Source organism: Euleptes europaea, chromosome 3, assembly GCF_029931775.1.
Source record: "Euleptes europaea isolate rEulEur1 chromosome 3, rEulEur1.hap1, whole genome shotgun sequence".
Lineage (NCBI taxonomy): Eukaryota > Metazoa > Chordata > Lepidosauria > Squamata > Sphaerodactylidae > Euleptes > Euleptes europaea.
In genome coordinates this window covers 121,787,255-121,804,770 of record NC_079314.1, presented here as the reverse complement: position 1 = coordinate 121,804,770, position 17,516 = coordinate 121,787,255, and the positions used below count along the sequence as shown (strand labels likewise).

General features: G+C 52.6%; 1 protein-coding gene across 1 annotated transcript in view; it reads right to left on the bottom strand.

Annotated features, from left to right (window-relative positions):
- CCDC136 (coiled-coil domain containing 136) overlaps window positions 1–17,516 on the bottom strand; it is a 49,136-nt gene that overhangs the window by 30,313 nt on the left and 1,307 nt on the right. Inside the window, exons 2-3 of the mRNA XM_056846634.1 lie at window positions 13,983–14,204; window positions 11,646–11,720 (exon numbers count right to left, since the gene is read on the bottom strand). Of these exons, the coding sequence (XP_056702612.1) occupies window positions 11,646–11,720; window positions 13,983–14,204 (297 nt within the window). The remainder of the gene's footprint in view (window positions 1–11,645; window positions 11,721–13,982; window positions 14,205–17,516) is intronic.

Below are 17,516 nucleotides of genomic sequence, written 5' to 3'. Positions count from 1 at the left end.
CACTGTTGAGTTAACTAAGCTTCATGCTAGAAGAAGAAGAGTTGGTTTTTATATGCCGATTTTCTCTACCATTTAAGGAAGAAACAAACCGGCTTACAATCACCTTCCCTTCCCCTCCCCACAACAGACACCCTGTGAGGTAGATGGGGCCGAGAGGGTGTGACTAGCTCAAGGTCACCCAGCTGGCTTCGTGTGGAGGAGTGGGGAAACAAACCCAGTTCACCAGATTAGCCTCCGCTGCTCATGTGGAAGAGTGGGGAATCGAACCCGGTTCTCCAGACTCCACCGCTCCAAACCACCACTCTTAACCACTACACCACGCTGGCTCTCCTATACTATACATATGATAGAATTTAATTTTGACTAGAATGAGTATACAGGGCCAAAGAATATTTAGAGATGATTTGTTTAGATCACTGGTTCCCAACCGGGGGTCCGTGGACCCCCAGGGGTCCGCGAGGATTAAATTAAGGTCCGCGAAACAAAGTTATACACCCATAATAAATTAATATTTTCAATTAAAAGTTCTCTATTATAATATATATATATATTCAAATATTATTCTAAGTTTAATGTTTAACTAACAGTTATGATTAAAGTTTATTTTCAAATTCTCGGAATTTTTATTTTGAACCTTGGGGTCCCTGCACCGAACAAAAAAGTCCTAGTGGTCCCTGGTCAAAAAAAGGTTGGGAACCACTGGTTTAGATAAAGATTATATTGGTATTAACAGCATATTTAGAATAACTAAGGAAATCAAACGTTATGGTCACCCATTTACAAAACAAGTCGGTATGGTAGTGATTTGACTGTAGCGGACCAGGCATTATATGTTGTACTGTCTTTTATTGTGTGTAATGTTTGTATTGCGGTGTTTTTTTTAATGTACTAGAAAAAAAAATTAAATCTGAAAGTCCCCAAGGAGTACTAAACAATAGGAGCTCAGTATCTCTGCTCTAAGCCTTCACCCATCCTGGGGGCCAAGATTCTCCCCAGAGACCCCCCAGCCTCTCTGACTGAGGGTTGCCAACTTTGGTCTGGGAAATTCGTGGAGATTTTGTGGGCGGAACCTGGGGAGGGTGGAGCTTGGAGAGGGGAGGGACCTCAGCAGGGTACAGCGCCGTACAGCCCACCCTCCAAAACAGCCGTTTTCTCCAGGGGAACTGATCTCTGCAGATCGTCTGTAATTCTGGGAGATCTCCAGGCCCCACCTGGAGATTGTGCAACCCTAAGGAAATAATCTCAGTGTACTGAGATTATTTCCTTAGGGTTGCACAATTTCATATCAGTACACCTATTTATATAGTTATTACAATACCCACCTGGAGATTGGCAACCCTACTCCCGGTAATCGCTGCCCCTCCCCAGCCCTGCAAAGTGGATTTTGCTCTCCCTCCTCAGTCTATTCAGCCCCTTGGGCAACGCTGCCACATATAGACGTGCCCCCTGCTGCTCCCCAGACACGTGGGCGTGTGCCGGACCCCGGGCGCGCTACTTATAGCTGCATTCTGCACGGATTAACGCTCACTCGAAGTGAGGTGGCTGAGTCGCCGTCCTATAAATACATCAAAAGGCACTGGGAACACCAGGCGGCTCCCCGGGAGAAACAGGAGCCGGTCTCCTAGCAGAGCGAGAAGGACGGAAGGTGGATTCAGAGTGGGGACAGTTCTGGGGTAAAGCTCCCCGTCCCCAAGTAACTCTCCTGTCCCTGTTTGGACCTTCCAGAAACACCTCACAGGAACCCATGAAGCTGCCTTATACTGAATCAGACCCTTGGCCTATCAAAGCCAGTATTGTCTACTCAGGCCGGCAGCGGCTCTCCAGGGTCTCAGGCAGAGAGTCTTTCACATCACCCACTTGCCTAGTCCCTTTAACTGGAGATGCCGGGGATTGAACCTGGGGCCTTCTGCATGCCAGGCAGATGCTCTACCAGTGAGCCACGGCCCTCTCCATGGCAGTCCAGGGTCTCAGGCAGGGGTTTTTCACATCACCCACTTGCCTAGTCCCTTTAACTGGAGATGCCGGGGATTGAACCTGGGGCCTTCTGCATGCCAGGCAGATGCTCTACCAGTGAGCCACGGCCCTCTCCATGGCAGTCCAGGGTCTCAGGCAGGGGTTTTTCACATCACCCACTTGCCTAGTCCCTTTAACTGGAGATGCCGGGGATTGAACCTGGGGCCTTCTGCATGCCAGGCAGATGCTCTACCAGTGAGCCACGGCCCTCTCCATGGCAGTCCAGGGTCTCAGGCAGGGGTTTTTCACATCACCCACTTGCCTAGTCCCTTTAACTGGAGATGCCGGGGATTGAACCTGGGGCCTTCTGCATGCCAGGCAGATGCTCTACCAGTGAGCCACGGCCCTCTCCATGGCCGTCCAGGGTCTCAGGCAGGGGTCTTTCACATCACCCACTTGCCTAGTCCCTTTAACTGGAGATGCCGGGGATTGAACCTGGGACCTTCTGCATGCCAAGCAGATGCTCTACCGCTGAGCCACGGCCCCTCACAAAAATGCTGTGTGTGTGAATGACTGGAGCCGCCGTTCTTTAGTGACCCCCACTCCAAGGTCTCTAACAGTAATTTATTTACTTTATTCACTTAGGTCTTTTATGCATGGCTGTTTCCCTGGTGGTCACCCCTCCAACGACTTCGGATCTTTGTTTGGATGATACCTGCCATTTCCGACCATCAGAGGTCACCTCGCTCTCCCCCTCCCTTTCCCCGCATTTTGCCCGCATATTAAAATTTGAGGAAAAACAGGTCCCTGAAAACACAGGCAAAACAGGGGAAAGGCAGGGGGAGAGCGAGGCGACTTCTGATGGTCGGAAACGGCATGCACAATCCACACAAAGACCCGAAGTCGAATCTAAATTATAATTACTCTCAAATTCTCAAAAATCCTCTCCTCTACAGAAGCTGGTAAACCCACCATGTGTGGAACACAACACAACGCTGACTTCACTGATATAATTTATTCCGCTTCCTCTTCTTTCTTCTTCTTTTTTGGGGGGGTTAGTTAGTATTTAATTAGCAGTCGGAGAACATGTACTAATTAATCCGAGCCAGCTTGCTCTGTGCTTACTGTTTCGGCAGTTCAACAGTACCTCCAGGGGTTCAGCAGCAAATTCTCTCCATTCAATTAAAGACGTTCACACAGGGCGAGATTTAACCCCAGAGAACCGTTCTGAAACATCCACTGTTAAACTCAGAGTGGAACCTGCCTCCGTGCGGAAGTGAAGGAGGGGTAGGGCTGTGCTGCACCAGAGGAGCCTTTGCTTTGCATGCATGCTCGATGAAGACGTGTGCGGCGGCTGTGAAAAAGGCAAATTCCACGCTGGCCATAATTAGACAAGGAATAGAGAATAAAACTGCTGCTCTCATACTGCCCTTGTTCAAATCTATGGTGAGACCACACTTGGAATACTGTGTACAGTTCTGGTCACCACACCTAAAAAAAGGGTATTACAGAGCTTGAGAAGGTGCAGAAAAGAGCAACCAAAATGACCAGGGGGCTAGAGCAACTGCCCTGTGAGGAACAGTTAAAACGCTTAGGGCTGTTTCTCTTGGAAAGGTGGTGGTTAAGGGGAGACATGATAGAGGTCTATAAAATTATGCGTGGTATGGAGAGAGTGGACAGGGAGAGGTTTTTCTCCCTCTCCCATAATACTAGAACACGGGGTCATCTGCTAAAGCTGGAGGGTGAGAGATTCAAAACAGATAAAAGGAAGTATTTTTTCACACAACGCATAGTTACATTGTGGAACTCCCTGCCCCAGGATGTGGTGATGGCGGCCAGCTTGGAGGGCTTTAAGAGGGGAGTGGACATATTCATGGAGGAGAGGGTGTGAGGATCCGTCCCCTCGGGCCCCGCCTCTTAGCCCCGCGGCCTGGCCGGCTTGACTTGGAGAGGGCTTCCTTTGGCCTCAGAATGGGCCTCCTGAGAGGATTTCCTTTCCTCCTCTTCAGCCCACGGTCCGTTCCTGCTCCTCTGAGCCACATCAGCTCCAGGGACGCCCGGCACCGCTTCCTCCCTGGCCTTCCACCCCCTCCCCGTCATATAGCCAGCCAGGCCCTCCGGGGTTCCACCCCTTTCCCACCTCCCCTCCTGTCTGACAGGGGCTCCACCAATCAGCCCCTGGCAGCTCCGTCCATCCACCCTCCCCCTCAGGAGGGCTGCGGCCCGCCCCAGCTGATCAGCGGCTCGTGCTCTGCCGCTCCCGCTCCTGTCCCTTCGCCCCTCCGGCCCTTCCCCGCCCGGCTCCTCCTCTGCCGGGGGACTTCGCCCCAGTGCCTGGGCCGGCGGAGGCGTCGCCTCGCAAACCCTGCCAATACCGGGTGGCGTTGCCGAGTCGCTCGGCCCCAGCCCTCCCGGCCAGGCCGGCAGTTCTCCCGGGGCTCCCGCGGGCTGTGGCACTGTCGGCCCTGCCCCCTTTTCCCCATCCGGCTTCGCCTCCTCCTGCCCGGTAAGTGCGCCGCCGGGCAGTCCCGTGCCTGGGGCTAGCCTGGGCGCGGGACACACACCCCCCGATGCAGCCGAAGCCTCCCGATTGCCGTCCTCGAACACCCTGGACATGTAATCCGCCGGAACATGGTGTCTTCCCGGGCTGTGTCGGATGACGAACCTAAAGGGAAGCAAGGACAGGTACCAACGTAATATCCGGGCATTTTGATCCTTCATTCGCGCCATCCACAACAGGGGTTCGTGGTCCGACACCAAAGTGAAGGGGTTGTTGGACAAGTAAAACTGTAGAGCCCCCACCGCCCATTTCACCGCCAGAGCCTCTTTCTCAACAGTGGCATAGTGGTGTTCCGCTGGCCGCAGTTTCCGGCTCAAGAACAACACCGGAAGGTCCTGACCGCCATGCTCCTGTGCGAGCACCGCTCCCAAGCCCGTCGCCGATGCATCCGTGTAGACCGTAAAAGTTTTTTCAAAGTCCGGGTTCCGGAGAACCGGGTCGTCAGACAAGGCGGCTCGCAAGTCAAGAAACGCAAATGCGGCTAAAGAGTCCCACTGGATGACATTGGGTTGTCCCTTCCTCAGGCAGTCGGTCAATGGCCCCGCCCGACTGGCAAAATGGGGGATGAATTTGCTGTAATACCCCACCAGCCCCAAAAACCGCCTCAACTGTTTCTTGGTGCGGGGGCGCGGGGTATTCTCCAAGGTAGTAACTTTGGCCGGTACGGGCCGCAATTGGCTAGTACCCACTATGTAGCCTAGATACTGCAGCCGTTGAAACCCTAGCCGACTTTTGGTGGGATTGGCTTTGAGGCCCGCCGCCCTCAGGGCCCGAAGGACGGCCTCCACGTGTTGGATGTGCGATGCCCAGTCTGCACTGAAGATCAGGATGTCGTCAATGTAGGCGAGGGTATATCCGTGGCACTGGGCTAACACCCGGTCCACCAGCCTTTGAAAGGTGGCCGCCGCCCCATGTAGGCCGAATGGCATGGTCTGGAATTGATATAATCCAGAGGGCGTGGCAAAAGCTGTCTTTTCCTTATCCTCCCGTCGCATGGGCACCTGCCAGTACCCCTTGGTGAGGTCCAGGGCGGAGAGGTATCGAGCGTTACTGAGCTGGTCGACCAGGACGTCCGTCCTGGGCATGGGATATGCATCGAATTGGGCTAGTTTATTGACTGCCCTATAATCGACGCAGAACCTCACAGAACCGTCCGGCTTGGGCACTAACACCACTGGGCTTCTCCAGGCGCTCCAAGATGGCTCTATAACATCCAGTTTCAACATTTTCTGTACCTCCTCTTGAATGGTGTCCCAGCGCTTACGGGGAACCGGCCGCCAGGGCGCTCTGGCCACCTGGCCCAGGGGGGTTCGAATGGCATGCTCCACCCAGGTTGTGCAACCAGGAGTCTTGGAAAAGACTCCGGGGACAGACCGGAGCACGGCTCGGATCTGGTGTTGTTGGGCGGCCGACAACTCCGGATCGATTTCGGGTTCTTCCCTGCCCCTGGTCGGGTCTTGCCACGGTAGTTCTCCGGTTGAAAGCTCTAAGGGACACTCCCCCAAATGACACTCGCTGGCCTCCCTCTCTCGTGGGAACCACTCCTTGAGGTCATTGATGTGGAGATGTTTGTCTTGCTTGGCTGATGACCCACACCGAATGACGTAAGAGCTAGGTCTGAGGACTTGCACCACCTTGTAAGGGCCCCGCCAAGGATCTCCCTTCTCCGGCCCAAACACTCGATGACGCACCAAGACCATGGCTCCTTCTTTCAGACACCGCCGGCGGGTTGTGGCATCATACCTCTCTTTCTGAGTGGCTTGCGCCTCTTCCAAGTTCCTTCGGGCCAATTCGCGAGCCACCTCGAGCTTCTCTTGTAGCTGCTTCATGTACAGGGGCGCTGGCTGCCCGGTGTCGGCTGGGGTCTCCACCCATCCTTCCTCTAGCAAGCTCAAAATACCACGAGGCTTCCTTCCGAACAGGAGCTCAAAGGGAGCGTAGCCAGTGGAGGCCTGCGGGATCTCCCTCACTGCAAACAACACGGGATCTATATACAAGTCCCACTGGTGCGGATGCTCGCCCGCCAATTTCCGGAGCATCGCCTTCAATGTTCCGTTGAAGCGCTCCACCAGCCCATCAGTCTGAGGGTGGGCCACCGCCGCAAACAGCTGTCGAATGCCCAAGGCTCGACATAGCTGTCGCATCATTGTGGATGTGAAGGATGTACCCCTATCCGTCAAGATCTCCTTGGGCAAGCCAACATGCGCAAAGAAGCGGATCAATGCTCGACCTACCCCGGTCGCTTGTAGGGTGCGGAGCGGAATCGCCTCAGGGTATCGGGTTGCGTAGTCTACAATCACTAACACGTACCGAAAACCGCGCGGGGTACGTGGTAAGGGCCCTATAAAGTCCATGGCAATCCGTTCAAATGGGGTGGCTATTATAGGTGAAGGCTGAAGGGGTGCTCGCGGGTGAGCCGCGTTATTCCACCTCTGGCATTGAGGACATGTACGACAATATTGTCTAATGTCCCTTGAGATGGAGGGCCAAAAAAACCGGGCTTCTGCCCTGGCTCGTGTATTTTTCACCCCCTGGTGCCCTGCCCAGGTATGGCGTGGCTTAGCTTCACCACCTGCTCCCTATAGCGGTCGGGTACCAGCAACTGTCAGATTTCCTTCTGATTATGCTTTATCAGTCTAAACCACAAACCCCCCTCTCTCCGAATCTGGGGCCACCTCACGGCTCGGCGGTCATCCACCACCTTCCCTTCCCAAACAGCCACCATGCCCCTCATTGCATCCAATGAGGAATCCTCCTCTTGGGCGATACGGAAAGTAGGGTCGCTTACCCAGTTTGGCGCGGTCTTTCCGGGGTCCGCCCCCCGCGAAGGTCCCTCGTCCGGATCCGAGTCTTCGGCAATACTGGCTCGTGAAGCCCTGGCTGGCGAACCCACAGTACACTGGTAACTGAAGAGGGTCTGGCCCTCAGGCCGCAGAAACATTGACGCCATCTCCGCAAAACACGGGGCATCCCTGCCAATGAGCATGGGATACGGCAGTGCCTTGACCCGGGCCGCCTCCATTTCATAGACCTGCCCTTTCCACCGAATGGCGAGGTGAACAACGGGGTATCGCTCCACATGGCGATGGAAACATGAGACCGCAGCCCATCGAAGAACCGGGAGGTGTTCGGGCAATAGGCCCGTGAGGATCATAGAGATGGAGGACCCCGAGTCTATCAAGGCCTGGAGGAGGCGGCCTCTGTACCTCACTTCCACCACCAAAGGGCTTGTTCTTCCCGGTCCCCCGCTGGCGTGGAAGGCTTCCTCTTGCCCCAAGTCGCATTCCATCAGGGGGCATTCCCGTTTGAGGTGCCCCCACTGGCCGCAGGTAAAACAGGGGCCTGGGCTTTTGGGCTCCCGTCCCGGCCCCTCCTCCTTGGCCTCGGACCTCCCCCCTTCATTGCGCTGCCCCTCGGGCCGTGAGCCTACCACGGGAGGCACCCAGCGCGCCCGCCAGGATCCCGTAGGGGCCCCCCGGCCAAGCCCCCGACCTCACCCTCCTCGACCTATGTCTCCTCCTGCAGAAGGGCGGACCTCGCTTCGTGTGGCCTCCTTGGCATTCTCTGTGGTTATAACGTTCTCCAACAGGCGCGTGGCTTCTGGTAGGGAGGCGGGCTTGTTGTATGATAGCCAATCTCTTGCCTTGGGGGGTACCACCAGGTATAACTGATCGATTATCACCTGGTCCACTATGTTCTTCTCCCCTGGGGTCGCTGGGCGTAGCCACCTGTACGCCAGGTCTTGGAGGGTATTGATGAAGACCTTGGGCCGGTCGCCCCTCTTCCAACTATGAGCTCGAAATCGCAACCTGTAGGTATCCGGGGAGATGTCATAGCGGTCCAATATAGCGGCTTTCAGCCAGTCGTAGTTGGCGATGTCGGCCCGTGGTAAGGCTTTTAAGGCGGCTTGAGCCTCTCCCGTGAGAAACGGCCCTAGGATGAAGGTCCATCGGTCTTTTGGCCAATTGGAGGCTTCTGCGGTCCTCTCAAAGGCCTCCAGAAAACCGTCTATGTCGTCTTCAGTGCCCAATTTGGTCAAGGGCACCAACGGCATGCGACCCCCGCCAACCGGGTCCCCCGGGTTGCTAGGCGTTCCTGTGTTGCGACCCTCCAACCTCCGCAGGCCTTCCAGCACTGCAGCTTGGCCTTCTTGGTGCTGTCTTGAGAGCTCCTGCATCATCCGGCCCTGGAATTCGGCCATCCATTGGCCAAACTGGGCGAGGTCGGAGGACCCCGCCCCACTAGGCTGGCCTGCCTCCATGGGGACCTTGCTGGAGTCCCCCCCCCCCCGCCTGCAGCAAATTCCTTACAGGCCTTGTTGCGTGTAAGGGCCCGCATTCTCCACCATGTGTGAGGATCCGTCCCCTCGGGCCCCGCCTCTTAGCCCCTCGGGCCCCGCCTCTTAGCCCCGCCGGCTTGACTTGGAGAGGGCTTCCTTTGGCCTCAGAATGGGCCTCCTGAGAGGATTTCCTTTCCTCCTCTTCAGCCCACGGTCCGTTCCTGCTCCTCTGAGCCACACCAGCTCCAGGGGCGCCCGGCACCGCTTCCTCCCTGGCCTTCCACCCCCTCCCCTTCATATAGCCAGCCAGGCCCTCCGGGGTTCCACCCCTTTCCCACCTCCCCTCCTGTCTGACAGGGGCTCCACCAATCAGCCCCTGGCAGCTCCGTCCATCCACCCTCCCCCTCAGGAGGGCTGCGGCCCGCCCCAGCTGATCGGCGGCTCGTGCTCTGCCGCTCCCGCTCCTGTCCCTTCGCCCCTCCGGCCCTTCCCCGCCCGGCTCCTCCTCTGCCGGGGGACTTCGCCCCAGTGCCTGGGCCGGCGGAGGCGTCGCCTCGCAAACCCTGCCAATACCGGGTGGCGTTGCCGAGTCGCTCGGCCCCAGCCCTCCCGGCCAGGCCGGCAGTTCTCCCGGGGCTCCCGCGGGCTGTGGCACTGTCGGCCCTGCCCCCTTTTCCCCATCCGGCTTCGCCTCCTCCTGCCCGGTAAGTGCGCCGCCGGGCAGTCCCGCGCCTGGGGCTAGCCTGGGCGCGGGACAGAGGGGTATCCATGGCTGTTAGTTAGAATGGATATTAGTCATGCTGCATACCTATTATCTCTAGTATCAGAGGAGCATGCCTATTATTTTGGGTGTGGTGGAACACAGGCAGGACGGTGCTGCTGCAGTCGTCTTGTTTGTGGGCTTCCTGGAGGCACCTGGTTGGCCACTGTGTGAGCAGACTGCTGGACTTGATGGGCCTTGGTCTGATCCAGCAGGGCCTTTTTCATGTTCTTATGAGGGGAGTGGACATGTTCATGGAGGAGAGGGGTATTCATGGCTGCTAGTAAAAATGGATACTAGTCATGATGCATCCCTATTCTCTCCAGTATCAGAGGAGCATGCCTATTCTATCAGGTGCTGTGGAACACAGGCAGGATAATGCTGCTGCAGTTGCCTTGTTTGTAGGCTTCCTGGAGGCACCTGGTTGGCCACGGTGTGAACAGACTGCTGGACTTGATGGGCCTTGGTCTGATCCAGCATGGCCTTTCTTATGTTCTTAAAGGCCCAGGGTTCAATCCCCAGCATCTCCAGCTAAAAAGGACCAGACAGTAGGTGATGTGAAAGACCTCTGCCTGAAACCCTGGAGAGCCGCTGCCAGTCTGAATAGAGCATGCTGACCTTGATGGACCAAGGGCCTGATTCAGGATAAGGCAGCTTCATGTGTGAAAATTTGTTCATGCTCAGAAATGCTTCCTGGGAGTACTGGTTGTATAACCCATGGCCCATGTTCAAATGTCATCTCATTATTTTCCCGTTATTCACTTAAGGTGAACCATCAATGAGTTGAGCTTGGCAGATAACCACCAAACAATCTGCCAAACAGCCACTATACAATAAAAAAAACAAGCCTTGAAAATCTTGAGCAGCAAACTAAAGCAGAGGGGAAGGAGGAGGAGGAGGAGGAGGAGGGTTGGTTTTTATATGCCGACTTTCTCCACCATTTCTCTACCATTTAATCAAACCAGCTTCCGATCGCCTTCCCTTCCCCTCCCCACAACAGATGCCCTGTGAGGTGGGTGAGGCTGAGATAGTTATGACTAGTCCAAGGTCACCCAGCAGGCTGCATGTGGAGGAGTGGGGAAACCAACCCGGTTCTCCAGATTAGAGTCTGCCGCTCTTGACCTCTACACCATGCTGGGTTGTAAGCCAGCGGTTGCCAACTCCAGGACAGTATTACATGGTAACCGCATAGACGTGCGTTCCTGCCACTCTAGACGGGAGTCAAGCCCAGACGTTATGGACAGAGGCCCCCGCACTAGCAAGAAGGAAGAACCAGAGGGAATCCATTTTCTCTCTCGTTGCCCAGATTGTGTCTCCAGCAGCTGTCATTTCGCAAAAGACGACCTGACAGGTACGCAGATTCCCCCCCACCCCTCCACCTGCATGATTAATGGCTCATCAGGAGCCTCCTAGATATCAGCTCCAAATGATCGCTCCTCTGGCATCCAGGAAGTGACTCGCTTGGACGCAGCTGTTTCCGTCTTTGTCTCTGACCCGATAATCCCATCAACCAATATCTCCTGACCCTCCCGGAATGTGCAGTCAAAAGGCTTAGGTTAGTTGTGTGTGTGTGTTAAGTGCCGTCAAGTCGCTTCCCACTCATGGCGACCCTATGAATCAATGTCCTCCAAAGTGTCCTGGAGAGATAAATGCCCACTTCCTTTAAATCAATGGGTGGAGGAGCTGACAACTTTAAGAATATGCGAACACATGGTATAGCGATAGGGTTGCCAACCTCCAGGTTCTAGCTGGAGATCTCCTGCTATTACAACTGATCTCCAGCCAATAGAGATCAGTTTTCCCGAAGAAAAAGCCCCTCCCCTCCCCAAAACTCACCCTCCTCAGGCTCCACCCCAAAAGCCTCCTGCCGGTGGCGAAGAGGGACCTGGCAACCCTACATAGCATCGACAATTGCATATGGACTTATTTTCAGATATTTGGAGACTTTTTATAAAATATTCATGCCAGTTTCCTTGAGTTGTAATCAGGCGAAAACCTCAAGAGTCTAAACATCACAGATTCTCAAGAGTGGGTTGCTTTGAGCAGGTGTGACTCCTGTTCCCACAAACACGCTCACGCAAGCCGGGACTGACCTTGAAGCCTCTGGATCTGCTTGGTGAAGATCTCCGCCTGTTGGGCGCTTGCCAGCCGCTCATCCTCCAGCAAACCTGCCGCAGAAATACCAAATGAAGAGGGTTGCCAACCTCCCGGTGGCACCTGGAGATCTCCCAATATTACAGTTGCTCTCCAGGCAACCAAGATCAGTTCCCCTGGAGAAAATGGCTGCTTTGGAGGGCATTATCCTGTGGCATTATCCCCCCCCCCCCGAGGTCCCTCTCCTTCCCAAACCCCGCCTTCCTCGGGCTCCACCCTAAAAGCTTCAGGTATTTCCTGAAATCTCACAAATCAGACAAGCCGGCACCTGCCATGCCCTTACCTCTTGTCCCCAGCTCCTGGTCTTCAGAGATAAACTGCCTCTGAACATGGAGGTTCCTTCTGAGATGGCATGGCTTGACAGCTACTGGCACCAATGGCCCTGCGTGCAGCCAGGGCCGTCTTAATAGCATTATAGGCCCCCTGGGTATAGCAGTACACAGGGGCCTAGGGTTGCCAGCTCTGGGTTGGGAAATACCTGGAGATTTTGGGGAGGAGGAGGAGGGCGGGGTTTGGGGAGGGGCTTCAATGCCATAGAGTCCAATTGCCCAAGCAGCCATTTTCTCCCGGTGAACTGATCTCTATTGGCTGGAGATCAGTTGTAATAGCAGGAGATCTCCAGCTAGTACCTGGACGTTGGCAACCCTATTCAGAGGGCAGACTCTTTGGCATCACATTCCTGCTGAGCATTCCCCTCCCCCAAATCTGCCCTTCCCAGGTTTTATACCCAGATCTCCAGGAATTTTCCAACCCAGAGATGGCAACCGCACTGCCAACCTCTCTCTGCTATTTTTCCCCAACCTATTGCAGAGTGGGTGTTTTACTCCCAAGCAGGCCTTTCCTCCTGAACAGGTTAGGGCATGTATCACCTCTCATCGATTCTATGGGGATAAATCAGGAATGGCATTTGCAAACCAAATTAATTTAAATAAAATTTCTTCAGACTCGAAAGGGCCTCTACCTATGCAGCCACTCACAGGAATAAAAATGTAAATGGTCGATGAAATTAAAGATTTGTTTATTGGCGCTTCCATAATGAACAAGTCCTTTCTTGGATTATACTTCAGTATTTATTCTTAATCCAAACCCAAATTAACATTAATCTTGTTCAACATCTTTAGTAAAACACATGCTAAATATGCATTTTCCAATAACAAATATTTATAGTTTAGTATAAAAAAGGGTAAAGGTAGTCCCCTGTGCAAGCACCGGGTCATTCCTGACCCATGGGGTGATGTCACATCCCGATGTTTCCTAGGCAGACTATGTTTACGGGGTGGTTTGCCAGTGCCTTCCCCAGTCATCTTCCCTTTACCCCCCAGCAAGCCGGGTGCTCATTTTACCAACCTCAGAAGAGTAGAAGGCTGAGTCAACCTTGAGCCGGCTACCTGAAACTGACTTCCGTTGGGATCGAACTCAGCTCGTGAGCAGCGCTTTCGGCTACATTATTGTAGTTTACCACTCTGAGCCATGGGGCTCACATAGTTTAGTATTAACGTTGCCAACCTCCAGGTAGTAGCTGGAGATCTCCTGCTATTACCACTGATCTCCAGCTGATAGAGATCCGTTCACCTGGAGAAAAGGGCCGCTTTGGTAATTGGACTCTATGGCATTGAAGTCCCTCCCCTCTCCAAACCCTGTCCTCTTCAGGCTCTGCCCCCCAAATCTCCAGGTATTTCCCAACCCAGAGTTGGCAAACCTATTTAGGATTGATTGATTGATTGATTGATTTCTAGCCTGCCCTCCCAGGCCAAAGCCGGCTCAGGGCGGGTTATACCATTTAAAATTGTATACCAACAATATTAAAACTTACAATAACTTAAAGTGTTTAGAAGAAGGAAAAGAGTTGGTTTTTATATGCCGACTTTCTCTACCACTTAAGGAAGACTCAAACCGGCTTACAATCACCTTCCGCTCCCTTCCCCACAACAGAGATCCTGTGAGGTAGGTGGGGCTAAGAGAGCTGTGACTAGCCCAAGGTCACCCAGCTGGCTTTATGTGTAGGAGTGGGGAAACAAATCCAGTTCACCAGATCAGCGTCCGCCTTTCATGCGGAGGAGCGGGGAATCGAACCCGGTTTTCCAGATCAGAGTCCACCGCTCCAAACCACCACTCTTAACCACTACAAGACGCTGGATCAATTTATTTATTCATTGACAATATACATAGATTAGCATGGGGACCCTATGCTAATGGGGGCCCCGGGGCAACTGGCCAGCGTGCCCCCGCGTTCAGACGGCCCTTCGTGCAGGCCACACCTCTCTCGCCACGCTCACCTTGCAGCTGGAGGGAGTCTTCTTCTTGCTTCAGGACCATCTCCCGGGCCTCTTCCAGTTCCTCCAAGAGCTGCAAGACCTGGGCCCGCAATTCATCCATCTCTTGGTCAGACTCTTTCTCATCCTCATCCAAAGACCCTGGACTCCTGAGCTGCTCTTCCTCCTCCTCCTCTTCTTCCTCCTCCTCGCCATTCAATTCCAGGTTAGGAGAGTCCCCCTCACCTGATAGAGAACACATTTTTTGTCAGAGCCGAAGAAAGAGCGCTCCACCAGCTTCCAGCAATTGGCCGAACCTCTCAACGTCAACCAGCCACCCAACCCAAGCTTATTTATTTATTTATTCAACTTATACCCCGCCCTCCCCAGCCAAAGGCCGGGCTCAGAGTGGCTCACATAAAACTTCAGCATACATTAAAATAGATTAAAACATTTAAAACGACAATTAAAACAACCCAGTAAAATCCTAAATAGCATAAAATTATCCAGTGGCGCCTCCCAGATTGTAGCATGGAGCTACTTTCCAGGCTAACCGATATTGGCAGCCTTCTCCTCCCCCGATTTTTTTTTTACATAAGTACGGAAGACAAGTATGTGCTTTTTATCCACAGAACTGATCAAGAGCAAAGTATACAGCACACTTCTGAAATGAAAAGAGCAATCTTTTCATCATCATCATCAAGAAGAAGAAGAAGAGTTGGTTTTTATATGCCGACTTTCTCTACCACTTAAGGGAGACTTGATGGTTTTTGGGGCTGAGCCTGAGGAGGGCGGGGTTGGACAGAGGAGGGATTTCAATGCCATAGAGTCCAATTGGCAAAGTGGCCATTTTTCTCCAGGTGAACTTATCTCTATCGGCTGGAGATCAGTTGTAATAGCAGGAGATTGGCAACCCTATGGGGCAGAGGCTACTTCCCCCCCCCGCTACATTCAAACAGTGCCCCCACTGCCTTTGGATTAAGGGGTTACCTTGACTTCACCTGTCTTTCTCCCTCCCAGGGGAGAGGAGTTGGTCTCAATCAAGAAAACCATGTGGGGTAGGAAGGGTTAAACCCTCTCTCTCTCCCCTCCCCCACCATGGTGCAGCCACAATTTAAATCAGGGGTTCAACCTGGCTACAGTTGACCTTTTAAAACCACCAGGAATCTGGTCACCGACCTTTCAGCCTCTCAGGTGCTCCAAGTGTTTTTACCTAGGACTGCCCAGTTTGGCCATGGCCCTTAATACTCCACAAATGCAAACAAGTGGTGCCCTCTTCTGGCAGATAGATGGAATTCACCCAGGAAGGCACAGGCCATTTCACAGAATCATAGAACCATGAGTCAGCAGTGTGATGCGGTATCTAAAAAGGCAAATGCGATCTTGGGCTGCATCAACAGACGTGGGAGTGTAAAAAAGCAAAAATGTTTTGGTCAATGATTAGTCAAGAATTAAGTAAGATATTAAAAATTAATATTAAAAAGAGTATCCCTTTGTCTTCTGAATATTACTGATAAAGCAATATATGCTGACAATATGGTCTTTCTCATGTATGCTACAACAGCAGCAAGAATAACTTTTGCTCAGAAATGGAAGAACAGCAAGGGTCCAAAGAAGGAAGATTGGATCTTTAAACTTTTGGATTATAAAGAGTCCGCTAGATTGACTGCTCTTTATGAGGACAAAGATTTGGACAAACATGAGTCAACATGGATGCCATTTCAAGACTATATCAAATTAAAATATGGTATGAAAATATTATTGGACTACATAAATTTATGAGTCTTAAGACAAATATTATTTAGATATTGGTTTATTATGACAGTTTTTTTACATTTACAATTGTTTTAATATAGAGTAATTTACAAAATGCGGGACAAAATCGAGACAGAAGAATATCAACCAGAATAAGCTTGGGAAGTCAAAATAAATTGAGTATACATGACCATTTTTTTGTATAGTTTGAAAGTTTCAGTGAAGAATTTCTGACATGGTTGGATTTTGGATTTCATTGTTTAATTTTGGATTTCAACTGTAACTTAATTTCTTCTCTTCTTTCCTCTATTGTTGTATCTTATTAAAGTTAATAAAATTAAAAAAAGAGTTTCCATCTAGACATTAGGAAGAATTTTCTAACAGAGCGGTTCCTCAGTGGAACAGGCTTCCTCGAGAGGTGGTAAGCGCTCCTTCCCTGGAGGTTTTGAAGTAGAGGCTAGACGGCCATCTGTCAGCAACGCTGATTCTGTGACCTTAGGCAGATCATGAGAAGGAGGGCATCTTGGCCATCTTCTGGGCAGGGAGTAGGGGGTCACTGGGGTTTGGAGGGGGAGGTAGTTGTGAATTTCCTGCATTGTGCAGGGGGTTGGACTAGATGACCCTGGTGGTCCCTTCCAACTCTATGATTCTATGAAGCTTTCAAGAAGGGAGCTACAACTCCAAAATCTTGTTGGTCTCGAAGGTGCTAGTGAACTCAAACCGAGGCTCCCTCTTTCTCTATTCTTGCAAAAATACACCCGGCGTCTCTGCTGGACCAGCACAAGATAAATCCACTGCCTCTTGTTTCCCACCTACTCGCCTCCGGGAGCCGAGCAGATCTGAAAGGCCTTGACTTTCTCCAATCCGCTTGCATACAATGGCAAACTGTCTCGGCCCATGAAAGTTATGGCTACTAAACGAATACTAGTCCTGATGCATCCCTAATTTCTCCAGTATCAGAGGAGCATGCCTATTATATCAGGTGCTTTGGAACACACAGGCAGGATGGTGCTGCCGCAGTCGTCTTATGTGTGGGCTTCCTGGAGGCACCTGGCTGGCCACGGTGTGAACAGCCTGCTGGACATGATGGGTCTGGGTCTGATTCAGCAGGGCTTTCCTTTATTGTATCCTTATTGTGGAACTCCCTGCCCCAGGATGTGGTGATGGCTGCCAACTTGAAAGGTTTTAAGAGGGGAGTGGATATGTTCATGGAGGAGAGGGCTATCCATGGCTACTTGTTAAAATGGATACTAGTCATGATGCATCCCTATTCTCTCCAGGAGCAGAGGAGCATGCCTATACTATTAGGTGCTGTGGAACACAGGCAGGATGGTGCTGCTGCAGTCGTCTTGCATGTGGGCTTCCCGGAGGCATCTGGCTGGCCACTGTGCGAACAGACTGCTGGACTTGATGGGCCTGGGTCTGATCCAGCAGGGCCTTTCTTATGTAGGACAGGGCTATTCATGGCTACTAGTCAAAATGGATACTAGTCAGGATTGGGGTTGCCAACCCCCAGGTACTGGCTGGAGGTCTCCTGCTATTACAACTGATCTCCAGCCGATAGAGACCAGTTCACCTGGAGAAAATCGCTGCTTTGGCAATTGGACTCTATGGCATTGAAGTCCCTCCCCTCCCCAAACCCTGCCCTCCTTAGGCTCCAACCCCAAAACCTCCTGCTGGTGGCAAAGAGGCACCTGGCAACCCTAGTCATGATGCATCCCTATTCTCCCCAGGATCAGAGGAGCATGCCTATTATCTTGGGTGCATTGGAACACAGGCAGGATAATGCTGATGCCGTCGTCT